We start from the raw sequence: 17,462 nt of genomic DNA, 5'->3' as shown, positions 1-17,462 counted from the left end.
AAAAGGTCACGCAAATATCTCGCGACATATTGCTCGGAGGTCATCAAAGGTAATAAAAATTGTTCGTCGTGAAATTATCTACAGCATATGCCTGTACCATTTTTCTGTAAAATGAACCGTTTCGGGAGTAGAGCGCAGAGAATGTGGCTAGATTGCACTCACATACGAAAAAACTACATATTTTTTGTTTATTTTGCTTAATTTTTGAGGTTTTTTATCGAAGAAGCTTATTTTTTTGGTCTCATTTACTTATCTTACTATGAAAACACGGATTAACTAAAAAAAAAGTAAAGAATGTACACATTGAGATAAAAAATTATTTACAAAAGGGAAACCAGGTTTTTTGGACATTTTGTATGTTTTTCTTTTTTGCAATAATAAGCGCCTTCATTATTTAGAACACAATTTTTAAACATGGTTTAATTTTAGTTTTGAGCTTTTTTAAATCGATTTTCACATCATATCTTCATTACAACGCCGTAATAAAGGTGTATACCAAAATTCAGCCAACTAGGAATTTTTCCGCAGTTTGGGGTTAAAAATGACTAAAATGACTGGACTGTAATTAAGAAGTTTAGCTCAACAATATCAAAAATTATATCTATCTGATCTTCAACTTGGGAATAACTGTTCGTCGTAATCAATTCAAAACAAAAATAAAACTAAGTTCAATTTAGCATGAAATGTACCAAATTCATGGAACATGCAATTGCAGTCATATTAATGACTTGTTTCTAAACTAATTTTAAGCCAATACTAGTTTAAGATCATAAATTTTCCACAAAGTTGTATTATTCACAAAGTTTTTGTACTTCTAAAACTCGAAATCTTAAAACTAGTTTTGGATAAAACTTCAATTTCATAAGACCAGAAATTGATAGTTTAAATTGTAAATTGTGCAACTAGTAAGTCGTTTGGTCAAACTAAACCGAAAAAATGTTTTTTTGAAGCTCACATGAATAATTCTACCAACAAACGCAATAATATTAGGACAGCTAAACGAAAAAAGTTAAACGATAGGTAAATGACAGTCGTAAAGATTAACGAGTATCGTTGAAGTAAAACGATTATCGTAATACGTAGTCGCATTTCAAAGAAAACGAATTAGTTTCAACGACAATCGTTTTACAAAATAGGGCCCCTGAACGTCTTAAACAAAGGATTCGTTGAAATATTGGGCACGTTCAAACACCTATCGGATAGGCTATCTGGGATACCCGTATCTGGAATATCTCTTTGAACGAAAAGCTATCCAGGTAGCTTGCCAAAGCAGCAACGAAAAAAATATGTAAGTATTGAAAAAAGAAATTTGTTTTTTTTTAGCAAATTCCTTTTTTTTTATTGTTGCAGAGTACTTGCACAATCGATTTAACTTTAATTATTGCAAATTTATTTTATTTTCAAGCTGAATAGTCGCGCAAATAGAAATCAAAATAAAAAATAGCCAAATATTTATCAGCTGATCACTCGAATACCTCAGGTATACCAAAAATTCTCGGATACCTTCAGATTATTTTTTGACAGAAAATGGTTCGTTTTTTTACTAATTTTTAACATTGTTTACAACAACAAAAAACTATCCGATAGCTTTATGTTAGCTCTTTGAACGTGCCCATTGAATCAATAGGCAGTTTTCCATGTTCAAATCGCGTATATAGTATTGATCAATATATCAACTATCTGCTATCACTTGAATCCATACATACGGTCAAATCGGATAGCAAAATAGGGAGATTTGTTTTGGAGAAATCAAGGTAAAATTTTTACGGCATCCTCGCAAAATATATTTACAATTATTTTTTTCTTGAAACATTATTAGATTTTATTTCGAAACAAAGATTTCCGGGTACTAAAATAAAAGACAATCAATTTTCTAATTTTTAATTTATATTTGTATTTGTGTTTTCATTTGTTTGGTATCTTAAAAATAATTAATTAAAATATCAATCTAAATGTTTTTTGTAATTATTACCTTCAATTATTATTTTTTTTTTTTTTTGTTTTTATTTTAGTTTGTTATTTCTTATTTACATACTATATATCGTGTTATTTTTTTTTTTTTCTTCTCTCTGTATTATATAATTAATTAATAATTAGTTAATTTTCGTTTCTATGAAGTAATATTTCTTCTTTTTTTTTAATTTAAAACCAAATTGATATCTGAAACAAACAAAATTAACAAAATAAAAAAAAAAAATAAAATGTGTTTCTCAAAAACAATAGCTTTTTATATGAACTGCAAGGGACAGTGTATTAGTTCTAACTATGCTTTTATAAATACTCATCAGCTATATATATTTCTATATACGTATAGTATATCCACACATTTTTTACATACACTAAATGTATATAAAAAATTGTTTTCTTATGTATTTTATTATTATTATTATTTTAATTTTTATTTTATTTCTTTTTTTTTTAATTTATATAAAATTTGTATAACTACAATATATATGTAATATATGTTTTGAAAAATTCCAATACTACATTTCAACCAATTTATTAAATAGAGATAAATTTAAAATAAAACCTTTAAGGATACAAATAAAAATTCTATGTATTTATATATTTCTGTTTATATATTGGAATTGAAGTTTTTTTTTTTGTTTGTTATCCAAACAGCTGTTCAAAATAAATATAAATAAAAAATAATGCACAACTCCAAAAAAAAAATAATTTTTCAAAATAAAATATTTAATTCTTTTTATACACAATTTTGTATACAGTAAATTTTGTTTGTTATTGTTTTTCCAAATAATTTTTTTAACAATTTAAATAAAATAGACAATTTAACTATGTTTTTAGAGTTTTTTTTTGTTCATAAAACAAAACATAAATTAGAAACTGTAAACAATGGTTCAAATGCTGAGAGTTAACAATGTTTAAATATTGAATACAGCTTTGTTTAAAAATATGTGAATGGAAATATAAAAAAATAATTATAGAAGTTAATAGAGTTGAGAAAATTCAATAGATAGAAGGTAAAAACAAATTAAGTTTTAAGGAAAATATTTTCCTTCTTTTTGTATGTAATGACAATAATTATGCGACTATTATTATTTTATTTTGTTTTTTTTTTTATATTTTTTTTTTACTATTTTTAAATGTATATAAATTTGCAAACATTTGCGTTGTCTTCATATTTATATTTTTTTGTTTAACTGTTTAATTGAACGCATATTACTATCAATGTTTGCAAACACTGAGGATAGTTTGTCATCGTCTTCTCTCACTTATTCGATCGTTAATCTCTCCTTCAGCAACCCAATGCACCCAAGTCATGCACTTTAATAGCACATTCAATCAATGTCGCTTTCTATGAGATCATCGTCGTCGAGGTCTGCTGATTGTTCTCTAGTTCTGGACAGACCAATGGTATCGCTGGTAATATATTCCTGTTCGATATATTGCATTTCGTCGTCGGAATCGCAATCAACGGGTTCACCGCGACCATAAGCTGTAGAGATGATTTTAATAAAAAATCATATATATTATTACGGTTGTCGAACACCCTTTTCCTGGACTTACACCGAACAGATTTTAATAAATTATATCTTAAAAAAAGGCGAATTTCTGCCGCCAGAATCTGGCAAAATATAAATATATAAATGTTTATAATTTTTAAGAAATCTTAATTTGTTTAAAAAATAATATTCCAGCCAAAATGAATTTTAAAATGACTTTTTATCACTTTCCAATGAATCTGGAAATGTTTGACATGGCGTGTTCCTGTTCACATTAGGGGTGTTCGTATATCATTAGTTCGTATCATCAGGGGCGTTCATTAGGCGAGTAAATTCTCCGATTTGCTTAAAAATTCTGATGGTTAACATTTTAAGCATTATTATGTACAAACAAATTGCAGATAAGTTTGGACAAAAATATGAAACCTGTCAAATTTTAGAAGTGGGGATGAAATCCTCTCAGAGAAAGAAAAAATTGTGCAAAAGTACGCAAACTCTTTTAGGACAAAATTATCATTTATTAAAAGAAAAAAAGAAGGCACTAGCTTTTGAAAGATTTCAGACTTTTGTCCCAAGAAATTTTTGGGCAGAAATTTGCAAGAGGGGCTCTCTTTTTTGTAAAAAAAAAACTACACAGTTTCAGTCTAATCAAACAGGAATTGGGTTAAAAAAGTTGAAAAAAGGAGAATTATTTCTGTTTTAGGCAGTACCTAAACAGCCCTGTTACATGTAACATTAGTTATACATTTTTATTTAATTTTTGGAACACAAATTAAAAATGCCAACTTTTGAGGTTCTGGGTAGTCAACCTCCGTAAAAAAAAGATCACTCAAAAGTTTTATTTTGTATTTAAGTGCCTTATATCATGTTTTCACTAAAATCCAAATGAGATATTTTCGTAAACTATTTCATTTTGAATGGTTAATGGTTAATGGTTAACCCATAGAATCCGTTCCACCCGTTGTGTCAATCAATCCGTTGAAATTGAAGGATGGGACAGAAAGGGGTGACCCAAAGAATACGTTGCATGACGGATTGCTTTTTGACAGCTCACTTTAAATTCCAAGGTGTGTTCGATATTTTCTCGATGAATGTGCACTAAGGAAGTTCTGATGCAAGAAATTGTTAACTATTATCGTTGTTCTTTTTTTTTTTAATAAAATAAAATACGCTACTAGACTTTATGTATGTTCTTGCTCTTCAGTTAAAAACAATTTTTAATAACAGATTATCATTTGTAGATATGACTTTGGCATAATAAAATTGAACTCTACAACAGAATTTTAGTATTTAATTGATATAATTTATTAGATATATCATTAAATGTTACTTTTATTACATTTTCTTCACAAATAAACAACTAAAGTTCACAATTCATAAAATCAGAAAAGAAAAGAATAACACAGTTCTTAGCTCTGAAATTCCCCGGTCTGCACTCCGAAACAGAAAATCGAACTGATCTATTGTTGACAACCAATGTCAAAGGATACGACAGATGAAAAAGTAGAAAGTTGGGCTATTTCTTCCGTCGAATTCGTCAAATACAAATAATTGATTTATTTTATTCATTTATCACATAATACGATATTTTGATAGGAATAATTATATTCCACATAGTGTAGTTCCGATAACCAATGAAAGATACAAAATATTTTGCTTATTTTTTACTTTGGTGTACTTAGCGTAGTTCCTTCAACATCAAGTGCGGTCCTACCTTTATTTTAATTATTCTTTCAGATCATTGAACACTTCTACATAAGATGTTTCCAAAATTATTGGAAAGTGGAAGTGTTCATCGCTTTTGACAGGATCTTTGGAATAAGTTCAGTGGGGAACTTCCAACGATTGTCAGTATAAGAAAATAGTCAAAAGAAAACAGAAAAAAAGAAAAAAAAATTTACAGCTATAGCTGGGATGGTGAAGACTGAAGACATAAACAAACAAAAGGAGGCGCGAATTGCGATAGAGTTTTGTGAATTTAGTTCGTGTTTTCCAAAATAAATATGTAAAATTAATTATTTTTTTTTAATTAATCGGAAATAAAAACTTTAAATTTGAAAACAATCGCGAAATATAAAAGTTTTTGTGGTTAAATGATTTCGAACACACAGTGTTTGTTGTAATGTAAGTGTGTGTGACAATATGTTTTTTGTTTACATTTTCCCTGCCGAGATATGTCAAATTAGAAAAGGAAAAGACAAAGATAGTTTTTGGAATTTCCCTTTATGAAAAAAAAACACCGCCAGAAACAAAACAATAACAAACGTTTAATGGCGTTTTTAATTGGCAATCCGGAATTGTTCTTCGATTCAGAATCCCAATTGAACAGTTTTTTTTATTCCGAAGAATCTGAAGTTTAACATGTGCCACATATATGTGTAATCGCGCCAAACTTCATTTGTTTTTGTGCTGCAAACATTTTGTACTGCTAACATTTAAATCTATGAATGTGTGAGTGATTCTGCTTCTGATTCTGTTTTTAAAACCAGAAGAGAAATTCTGTTTTTTTTCAGAATCAGAACTGTCAGTTTTGATTTTTGGTTTTTTGTGAAATTTTTTGAATCCAAAATGGATGCCATGCTATGGTTTTCGTTTTTTTTTTGTGAAAAAAATTTGTTTGCATCCATCATGGATGTAATGGCCTTCCACTGCGGAGTTAATATTAAAAAAACAAAAGCGACTTTTCTGACAGACAGCTGCCAAAGTTTATGTACAGTGGTGCCAAATATTTGCATGGATTTCAAAAATCAATATAGATAAACAAAAAAACACACCTATGGTTTTTTTTTCAAGATTTTTTGTAAGTACCTACATATATGTATGAACATATTCCGTAGGAACATTTCATCTTCCATTTGCCAGGAAAAGTCTGGGAAGTGTACCTATGTATGTACATATATAGTATATACATACATAATGTACATAAGAAAAAAACCGGAATATTTGAAGGCTCCAGGGGAAAAACAGCACAAGTCCATTCCAACTCATTTCGAGAAAAATGCGTTTTTAAATTTTGTTCTCCATACAACTTAGTACTTAGCACACAATTTATTTATTTTTTCAGCAAGGCTTAAATTTGTTTTATAAAAGTAAGGATGCCATCAGATAGTGGTCAGTAAATACTACAAGACCTCATCATTCGTTTATTTTTGACAAAAAGTGGACATGTGCCGTTTTTCCCCTGGACCCTTCATTTGCTCTTTGCGTGCTATAGGGGCGTAAGTGTTGCACCCCTATTACGATTGTCAACTATCAATTCTTTGCCCCTGGGTAAAAAGGACTTACATAAATGATAGTTTACCAGAAAATCCGATTGAAGTTGAAAATCGATGAATTTTTGAGCATTGATCCCCTTATTTTTATAAGAAAGAGTTACTCTAAATTTATGTTTTTGATACCAAATAAAAGAGCTTATTCTCTTTTCATCAAAACCCGAAAGTGCAATTTTGTGACTTAACCTCTTTGTAGCCGGAAGCAAAGAATTTATAGTTGTTAAAAAAAATTTGATCTCTTATTTGCTTTGAAAAAAATTTGAAAACGAAGAATGATGCTAACCGTGAAATGTAACTGAAAAGATCCATTAAAAAAATGACCAGTTTTCCCCCATTTCGATTTTAAAACATCAAATTTCAGTATTTATCAACTATCAATTGATAGTTAAGGTGGTGAATGCATGATTCAACATCGGTTCAAGTTCTTCAAATTGACCAAGTTTGAGATATTAGTTGCGGCAACCTGTTTGAAATAGAGTTAATTATAAAATGTATGTACAACTTAGGGAACCTAGAATTGCTAAATTTAATGTGCCATATTCATAGCTGTTTAACTTAAACTGGGGCTAATCCAATGTATTTTAAAAGGGATGAACAGGAGTTTTTTAGTAATTCTCGACTTTTTAAAAAACACACTCTGCATTTACATTTGTACCTACCTAGCTATACTTTCTTTTTATTTAAGCATGCGAGAAGTCTCGCACGGGTAAGCTAGTTCTATAGTATTTCTGTTATAAACATTATATAAATGTATGTATTTATTTGTATTACATATTATCATGATAAAATTTAGAGCAAGTCGAAGGTCAGAAGACCTCCTGCAATTGAGCTAAAAATTGCGAAAAAAAGTGCGTCCATTGAAATACTCAGTTTCCCAAAGTAAACAAAACGAGCCATCTGGTTGAATTAAGATTTCCGGGGCAGTAAGAGCGTGCAACTAAGAACGACTATGCATCAAAGTGAAATCTACGATTGTGCAACTTCTTTGCACGAAAAATAAGAAAACAGCAACTTATCAGACTGAAGAAAAAGGAGCAAACAAATTGAGTGTCCGAAACTATTTAAGACTCTTATGGCATGGGTGTTCTAAATTCCATCAAACCCAAACGCATGTTTACAGGGCTAGAACAGATACCTGCCGTGATGAGACTTTGGTAGGCGATATAAAAAGCTGGTATTACGTACGAAGCAGCGAGCATTCTCTAGCGTCAGTTGATAAGGCGTAAATTTGGCAGATACAGTTCCACTTTTTTTCTATCGTCATAAGCAACTTTGAAAACAACAAAAATGTAGCTTACTTCAATGTTGAATTATCGAAAGGCGATCGCTTTATTTGGGAAATGAGCAGATTTGAATTAGGTTGCACTCGTCATTAATAACACTGGTCAACAAAATTCGACTTTTTTTTTGCCACAAGAACCAAAATATACTTTTCTAGTATTTATCGGGGTGCTGAATCTGAATCTGAAGTCAGAAAAATTTGATTGGCCTCCGTTTTTGAAATATTACCGTTATAAAATGCTAAAAAACGTCATTTTGGCTGTTTTCGAGGTTCTGTTTTTATGTGGGGTAATTCATTAGAAACAAATTTTTAACGGTTATTATAAGAACTGATATTCTACTTTCAAAAACTGTTTAAATTTTCCCGATATCTCTTTTATTGCTCGAGATATCTTAAGTTTCAGTGAATAAGCCAAAGAGAAACTAAACTTAATTTAAAGTTTAAGTCTCTGATCACAGAATTTTTGCCACAAGAACCAAAATATACTTTTCTGAAGGTTTTTGGATTGCTGAGCACGAATCCGCAATCAGAAAAATTCTATTAGCCTCCGTTCTTGAAATATAACCGTTATAAAAAAAAACCTTTTTTTGCACTTTATAACGGTAATATTTCAAGAACTAAGACTAATACAATTTTTTTGATTGCGGATTCGAGCTCAGCAACCCAAAAACCTTCAGAAAAGTATATTTTGGTTCTTGTGGCAAAAAAAGTTTAATTTGGTTGGCCAGTGTTGTTTCTGATTCAAAGACCGCTGTTTAAATTTTAAATATCTCGGGCAGTAAAACAGATATCGAAAAGATTTAAACATTTTTTGAAAGAATAAAATCAGTTCTTATGGCCACCGTTACAAATTTATTCACAATGTATTACCCCACATAAAAACATAACCTCGAAAGCAGCCAAAATTACGTTTTTTTACATTTTCTAACGGTAATATTTAAAAAACGGAGGCCAATAACAATTTTCTGACTTCAGATTCGAGTTCAGCAGATCAAAAACTACTAGAAAAGTATATTTTGGTTGTTGTGGCAAAAACCTTGTTGACCAGTGTAATTGGATTCGACCATATATTTGAGTCGTTGCACCTTTTTCCGGAACCTCTCTACTATCTTTAAATATCACGGATTTTACAGTGATAAATGCTGTTACCGCTATCAAAACAAGTAAAACCTTCATAGGTTCAGTCGGAAAGCTGGTAAAAATTTTGGAAATGTCATTCTGGGAAGGTAAATTTTTTGTATGTTTTATTTTTGCGATGGAGAATTATTTATCAATGGAAACCCAAAAGAAATGTGTTCATAACCTCAAGTTACCTTTTTACTAGCTCTATATAGACTTTTGTCAATGGGGGTGGGAAAATTTAGGATGAATGGTATATGAAAGGAGAATAATAAATTGCCCTGGGCGAAAAAATGGGGTGGGTGTCAAAAATCGTGTTTTTTTGCAATTTCTGTCAGGTACTGAAAAAAATGTTGATTAGTTTGGGATGCAGTGTTTTAGATTAAATTTTTTATTTAAGACCATGTAGAAATACTGCACTTTTATTGCAGAAAATATGGTTAATAATTGAAATATACAAAATAAAACGATTATTAACATCGATTTTTACGTACATAAATGACAGTAATATTGGCTAACCAGATTTCGTTATAGAAATGAAACCAAATCATACTTTTCCTTTTGGACTTCTGAATTCTAATTAAGTATCAGAATTGCTCAATCGTGCAAAATTTTTGAGATAGGTATCGAATTTTGATATTTTTGTTATGTTTTGGGTAAAAAAGAAAATATCAATTTCAGAAACGTGAATTTTTTTTACAAAACTTTGTTGATATATCAACTGGATAAGTTACGCAACGTAACTTTTAAAGTATTTAAATTTTGTTTAAAGCTTTTAGCATGTTGTCACAAATATCAATGGCCAGGTTCAAAGGACCATCTGAACTTAAGTTCATAATTATTTTTTTTTTTGACGTTGAACGCAAAAAATCATTTGAATTTCAGATGACATCTACTTTTTTTCTTTACTTGGATTGACTTTTAAAAAAGAACATTTATTTCTCTAGGATAATAAAAATAGTTCAAGTGATTATAAAAAAAAAGAGTTATATATTAATATTCTCAGTAAGATCACAGATTCAGTATTTGTAAAAATTATTTTGTTGGATTCATAAAATCCCTTTCTGCCATCCACTTATGTATGTTTAGTTTTGCTTTGGTCCCCAACTTCATTATGTTTTTTTATTTTCCTCACAAATGTCCAAACACAAAAAAATTTATAACTTGTATTAAAATCACAAAGTTCAATTTTGGTGTGTAGCACATTTGGTACGTTTATCAACACAAACACACCCATCTAAATTTTCAGATAAAAATTTCCACCTGAAAATCGTAACTAAATGTCAAAAAACGTAACTAAATGCCACCTAACTTTTTATAACATCTGAGGTGCGTTCTTTTTTTAACAATAGTTAGCTATTGTTAACTATCGTTAACTTTTGTCGTTCCTAAACTACATAATAGTTACGATTTGTAACTATTTGACAGATGAACATCGTTCCTAAACTCGTTTTGAAGTGTCAAATAGTTACTAATCGTAACTATTTCCAACTCACCTCCATGATATGAGTTGAACACTCATGAAATTGTTGATGCATTGTATATATATATATTTCTATAGTACTATCAATCCATGAAAATACTTTAGCGACATCTTTTGGTAGATCTGCACTTCAATTTTGTGCATAAGGTTCAAACATAAAATAAACTAGCGATCTAAGCGGTGGCGACGCAAAACAGAAAATTCTACTTCATGTACAAAACCAACTTAAGGATTTTTTTCTTTTGGAAATAAGCGGAATAAAATGAAAATAAAAACAGTTTTGCAATTTTATGATGCAAAAGAATTTATTTTGACTAAAAAAACATTATTTTTTGTTATAATTATGCAAATAAAAATATTTTCAAAATAATTTTTTTTTTGTGTTTGACAGTTTAACAATATCTAACAATAAATCGTTCCTAAATGATTTGTAAAAAACCCAACAATTTCTAACAATGACACATCAACAATATTTTTTGACATAACAACGATAGTTGACTATTGTTAGAAAAAGAACGCACCTCTCATTTTCTCATTTAGGAACGATTTATTGTTAGATATTGTTAAACTGTCAAACCATAAAAAAAATTGTTGGAGGATACTTTTATTTGCATAATTGTTACAAAAAATCATGTTTTTTTAATCAAAATAAATTCTTTCGCATCATAAAATTACAAAAATGTGTTATTTTAATTTTTTCCGCTTTTTTCAAAAGAAAAAAATCTTTGAGTTGGTTTTGTAAACAAAACATCCACTTTGACACATCAACAATCTCATGAGTGTTCAACTCATATCATGGAGGTGAGTTAGAAATAGTTACGATTTGTAACTATTTGACACTTCAAAACGAGTTTAGGAACGATGTTCATCTGTCAAATAGTTACAAATCGTAACTATTTTGTAGTTTAGGAACGACAAAAGTTAACGATAGTTAACAATAGTTAACTATTGTTAGAAAAAGAACGCACCTCTGACCAATCAGAGCCTCTGAAAATTCAAATCTTAAGTTCAGGTGGTATGCGTTGAACGCGGAGAATGTCTAGCAGTAGTCATCGGGAGTCTTCAAAATGAAACAGGCCTCCAAAAATATAAGAAAAACGGATCAGAATTTGTAGATCTATACTACAAAAAAAAAAAAAACGAAAAAATCAAACTAAATTTCTCGATATCTCGTTCGGTTTTCGAGATATATCTATGCAAATTGGTCAACTAAAACACTTAAATGATGGTTTTTAATATATTTTAATAAAATTTCAAACTTAATAGCTGAAATCCGAAGACATGAATAAACTGATCGAGAGTTTTTGTGGGAATTTTAATGAGCTTTACTTTTTTGGAACATGTTTTTTGCATAATTTGCTGGGTTTTCAGAATAATAATGAAATACTAAAAAGAGAAACCCTCACCCTTTCTCCTGTGTAAAGCCCTGGTTGAAGGTCACTGGTCAAGAGGTCACCCCTATCATTGAAAACCATAACCTTAACTACACGATATCTTGCATTTATTTTGTAAATTCTATTCTACGTTGACTGTTTTAATAAGCTAGAAAAAAATCAATTAAAAATTTATCAATTTGAGTCTTCAGAAAGGATTGAAAATGAATAAAATTTCCGAAACGTAAACGTTAAATATACAATTTCTTTAAAAGTGACATCTCAATTACGTTTCAGGAAGAAGAAATTAATGCATTATATTCCTCAGTTATTAGCTGGTTTAGTTTTAATAAAGTAAAATAGGAACGCAATTAAAACCAAAAAAATTTTAATTAACGGTTCAGTATCATGGGTTTTTTCAACGCTAAAAGCTCTTATCTTCGATTCGATATGCAAACCATCAGGCTTAAAATTAATGTGGATTCATGCTCTCGCATCAAATCTTAAAAATTTATTTCGTTAATGCTACTGACATTACCTTTAAAAAATAATGATATTTAAATGTTTAGAATTTGATTTAGTACAAAAGAGCAAAGTTGATTTTCGGCTAAATAAGGTCAAAGCTTATTTTTGTTTATTTAACATTAAGTTAACATACCTTCGATATATTTTCCAAAATTCGGGGGAACTAACGTTTTAGCCTTTTCAATATCTTCGTACGTGCATGTACCTTTATCCAAACCTGAAACAATAAAAGTTATTAGCCTTTGAAATCTTCAAAAAAAAAAAAAACAAATTCAAATCAACTTACCCAAAAGCAAACCCATTTGCTTTAGAACTTCTGCGTCATCATGCATTTCAAATTTATCATTAAATTTGAATATGTACTCAGATCTATAAATTATTTTTTTAATCAAATATAACAATTAAAGAGAATATAATACAAATAACTAACTTGTCATTTGTAACGCTGCAATTGATCTTGGTAGATTTGTGCGTATTCACAATAATGAAAGGCAATTGAATCGAGGAGTTCGGTGTTGGAATGATACCTTGCCGTTCAGCCTCTTTATTGCGTTCCATAAGACTTTTGAATGATACCTGTTGCAATAACAACTCACGCAGTTGTTGCTCTTTGGCTTCAATTCGTTCTCGTCTCTTAGCGTTTTCTTGTTCCAATGCTGAATATTGCTATAATAAGAATTCATTTTTAACAAAAACTAATTTTCAATGTGAAAAAAAACAACAAACCTCAACAGAATTTTTAGGCAAGCCAATCCAGCGTATTTCTTTCTTGTCTTTCGCAATAATATCCATTGCCATCAGTACATTTAAGGCATCATACACCCGACGACGGATGTTCTTCTGATCACAGTTGGTCGATTCGTTGGTTTGATTTTGAACCTCTTCGGCCACAAGTTCGTCGGCTACTTCATTGTAAGAGGTGGTACCCTTCTCTTTGACCTTTTCACAAACCTTCATTGAGAAATGCTTTAAACCTTTACCAGTTTTTTCTGGTTTTCGTTTTCTTTGTACTGACTGTGCGCTCGTGTGACTAAAACAAAATTTGTATGCATGTTTAATTATAGTATTGTTTTAATTTAATTTTATCTTCACTTACGCTTTTGATTTATAATGTGTGGGTTGACTACTATTAACAATATATTTTGGAGCCTTTCTTTCGGTTTTAATGACGGTTTGCTAAAAAAAAAATCGATAAGATCTTTGAAATCACAAAATAATTTAGTCGGCGAAAAAATATGAAATAAAGAATTTTCTATTATCTACATCTTGAATTAATATTTTCGTTTCATCTAGTCAAAGCCTACAATCCCTTTACAAAACAAGCATTATAAAGATGTTATCGTAAACTTCTTTTTCTGTGGGTAAATGTGTACATAGTACATACACATCATTTTAATGGAATCAGATATTTTATTTTTATTTGAGTTCTTATAACTACGCAAAACGAGGGCAGTACAGAGATCAAACAAAGAATCAACCTTGCCAATAATCATTATATGGGATGGAGACACAAACAAGCAAATAGAAATCTTTCTGGGTTGCTTTTTCGAGTAATGTTCGATCCTCCGGTACTCCAGTGTCCATTGGTGGAGAATAAAAGGAATCAATCTGGAAAGAAAGTTGATGATATAGCGGCTAAGATGGCTGCGGAATTTGAATCACAAATTTCCTACTTTAATGTTTCACACTATGGGTTCACATGAGAGGTTCGCCGGGTTGACATCAGGAAACGTCGGCAGGCCTCCCTGTTTTGCATTCTTCCATGCCTAGGGCCAACTGAATGCAGTTGTCGTTGCATTTTTGTCCCATGTGTTTTTAGGGCTGCCTCTTCTTAGCGATTGTGTTGGAACGTCGTATGCGATTGCCTTTTGAACTGAGTTCACAGGGTTTCTTCTTTGTACAATCAGTACCAGCTAAGTCGATCGTGCTGTATCTTATCAAAGAAGGTATTTTTCACGTAAAGGCTTCCTCGGATTTTCTCGCTTCTGATTCGATCAAGGTTTGTTACTCCTGCTGTAATAGAAGCATTGTTCTATTCAGGTAGATGTACGGAAAAGGGCCGCCTGGATCGGAAAATGGACAGCATACATATTGTCTTTTTTGCACTAAAGTGGTATCCACTTCACTCCAGAACATCCACCCATACTTCAAGTGTCCTTGCAAGGAAATTGGATTTTCACTTATGATGCCTCCATCATCAGCAAAGAATAACTGAATCACTTTCGGGTCCGTCACTCTTCTTTCAAGTAGAAAGTCAAGGATTGTGATGAGCAAAGGATTCAATGCGCTTCCGTGGTGCACAACGACTTTAATTAAGAACTCTTCGTTAGCTCCTGCGGGGTATCTTCCCTTGGTTTTTACTTCCTCGCACATTTCCATGATCATCACGTAGATTTCCGTAATCCGTCGCTGTATCGGGAAAACCTATATCAGATCTCGTAGCTCCTTAAATTCCCTTTCGAAATCAACTAGCATAATATGCAAATCCATTAACTTAAACTCTGTATGGCATCTGTGGTTGAGTTACCCGAAACAAACCCGCACTGTTCTTTAGATAGCCTTATTATTTTTCGCAGTCGGTCATCTAATATCCGTTCAACGATCTTCATGGTGTGTGACATCAGCTTAATCGAACAGTAGAAATGACAGTTTTGTGTTTCACCCTTTCCCTTGTAGATTGGAAGAAAGTAGGTAACTTTCTGTCTACCGATTTAGTATTTGGTCACCGCTGATGAGTTTAAAGATGAGAATCGTGAGCCATTTAGAGCCGATGTCTCCCATGGTATAAAAAGAGAAGGTATGATCATTAGAAAAAACTCAGTATCGAGAACTGTCAAAACTTATGGCTACTTAAGGTTTTGACAGCCCAGCCCATTGAAATTGTTGTTGTAAACAAATTTGTCTTGGAAATTGTTGTTGCTTTTGACTTTGCCAAATGCCAAACGTCAAAACCTTATTACCCCATTTTGTAAGATGGCGGCTCTAATGATCATACCTTGTCTTTTTATACCATTAATGTCTCCCATCTTTTTCCAAAATCTTTTCAGAGGGTAGGTATTTCGTCTGGATCAATTGCTTTTCCTTTCTTGGAGTTTTTATCAGCTCGCTAGCTTCTGAGACTTTAAGGGTGAGTACTTCTTCTAAATTAGGTTTGGCGAATTTCCTCGACATTCCTTCTTCTTTGACCGACAATTTTGAAGATATCTACACCCTTTTTCATTTTGGCATGTTAAAATTCCTGGAGAGTCTGGTTTGCATCAGCAGCCGAATCAGATATTTGCCCAAGCTCGCGATATATATGCAAAAGTCTATTCATATAAATGTCTGGAATATGTAGTGTGAATCAGAAAAAACGCTAATCTGTAATTAAAGTACGTTATTCAGACGCACAACTTCCTTGATTGGGAGGTTTTCAGATTACTTCTACCCTCTCTTAAAGATAATACAACAACATAGCCTATTCTCTGACATCCGAGCATGTTTCACATACAAAATCATATTCAAGAACTTCAACAAGGGTATACCTAATTTAATAATTTCTCAAATCAACTTATCCTACAAAAAACTAATTTTAGATAGATTATCTCAAAAAACGCAAATGTGGTTATATTAAAAGTGGTCAAACTGCAAGCTTTCGTATGGAACCTCATGAAAATAAGTATAATTATCTAATAAATAATTGTCGCACACTTACCGTATGTGGTGCCTCATATTTTATTATCGAATTCGTCTCATATTTAATTGTTGGGGTTTGCCGGTCTGTAGTTCCTTGTGCTGTTATCACTGTATATGTTAATTCATCTAAAATAAATTTTATATAAATCCAAAATAATTCTAATAAAATTATAATCAACAACAACTTACTATCTGCAGGTTGTGTGTAATTGTTGTGATGCATTTTAACAAAATGTGACTGATTCGATCCATCCTTTTTTACAAAAATGAAAATGAAAAAAAAAAAAAGAATTCCAATATTACTCAATGATAACACTACCAAAAAAAAAACCTGATTAGGAAAAAAAAAATAAAACACAAAACGAAGAGACGAGAAAAAAACTCGTCTCAAAAATGTTTTATAAAAAAAAAAGTAGAAAAGAACATACCAGCTGGGTGTAGCCTCCTCCCATGCTGGAACCCAGGTTCGAGTATACAGCACTGCTGGAACTCATCGAATCATGCTCCTGTTTAATTTCTACATTTTTAAGAATCTTCAGAAATTTACCTAAAATTATCATTTTTTTGTTCCATGCAAAACCATGAAAGCAACAAAATTAGTTTTCAATACCCCCACAATGATAAATTGCATATAAATTCTATCCCCTTTTCGGAGGAATCTTAAAGAGGTTCAATGTGATTTGCCAATATGCCTTTTCATTTATGAATAAGAATTATTAGAAAAAAGCGCCATAAATTATAATTTCATTTCAGGAAAGAAAAAAAATTGCTTATGTGGATATGGCTAGTAGATATTTTTATGCTGACGCACAATGTATTCAATGTATTTTTCTTGAACTCAAAAAAAAAAAAGCCAGAGGAAAACCACACGAACCATCTTCTTTAAGAGAATCCGAGACTTACCATGTTCGTCTTGGACAAAATAGTTAACTTCATCTGCCCCCGAATGTGCCATAACAATTTCCAACTCTCGGTTGTAAATTTGTGCCGCCCGAATTTCTTCAGAGCAGAGGGAAGGCCTTTCGAAAGCGTAGAAGATTATACAAAAAAAAAAAACACCTTACCGCCGCCGACCAAGTCTCTTTTCAATTTCTATGTCCACTTGATTAATTTCTCTCAATTCTTAAAAATATGGACCCAAGCAATGATCTTGAAATTTAATACAAATCATTCATAAAGGGGGCAAAAAATTATAAAATTACAAAAAAAGCGAAAAACCAAAAAAAATTTAAGTAAAAAAAAAAACCTAAACTAAAAAAAAAAAAAGAC

General features: G+C 31.0%; 1 protein-coding gene and 1 long non-coding RNA gene across 2 annotated transcripts; one reads left to right on the top strand and one right to left on the bottom strand.

Moving 5' to 3' along the window:
* Positions 1 to 857: 857 nt before the first annotated feature.
* On the top strand, positions 858 to 1,896 carry LOC129920021 (uncharacterized). Its single transcript, XR_008773166.1, has 4 exons — positions 858 to 1,020; positions 1,137 to 1,288; positions 1,406 to 1,754; positions 1,820 to 1,896. It is a non-coding gene; the product is annotated as an uncharacterized LOC129920021 (long non-coding RNA).
* A 912-nt stretch (positions 1,897 to 2,808) lies between these two features.
* LOC129920011 (transcription factor Dp) lies at positions 2,809 to 17,201 on the bottom strand. The gene is made up of 10 exons (XM_056001164.1): positions 17,097 to 17,201; positions 16,622 to 16,740; positions 16,383 to 16,446; positions 16,213 to 16,319; positions 13,615 to 13,694; positions 13,245 to 13,548; positions 12,949 to 13,184; positions 12,805 to 12,887; positions 12,652 to 12,735; positions 2,809 to 3,457 (listed from the first exon to the last, which is right to left on the bottom strand). Exons 1-10 carry the CDS (start codon positions 17,146 to 17,148, stop codon positions 3,300 to 3,302), a joined length of 1,287 nt encoding a protein of 428 aa, XP_055857139.1. The 5' UTR covers positions 17,149 to 17,201; the 3' UTR covers positions 2,809 to 3,299.
* Positions 17,202 to 17,462: the final 261 nt, after the last annotated feature.

This window comes from Episyrphus balteatus, chromosome 4 (genome assembly GCF_945859705.1).
Source record: "Episyrphus balteatus chromosome 4, idEpiBalt1.1, whole genome shotgun sequence".
NCBI classification, from domain to species: domain Eukaryota; kingdom Metazoa; phylum Arthropoda; class Insecta; order Diptera; family Syrphidae; genus Episyrphus; species Episyrphus balteatus.
The sequence above is the reverse complement of the archived record's forward strand: the minus strand, read 5'-3'. Positions and strand labels throughout refer to the sequence as shown.

Bases quoted from the DNA above. Each gene is read 5' to 3' on its own strand.
- LOC129920011 (XM_056001164.1), bottom strand. From the start codon at position 17,148: ATGGCACATTCGGGGGCAGATGAAGTTAACTATTTTGTCCAAGACGAA. The intron at 13,695-16,212 runs GTAAGTGTGCGA...TTTTTTTTTTAG, and splicing joins AATATGAGGCACCACATACG to CAAACCGTCATTAAAACCGA. The intron at 13,185-13,244 runs GTTTGTTGTTTT...TTCTTATTATAG, and splicing joins TGCCTAAAAATTCTGTTGAG to CAATATTCAGCATTGGAACA.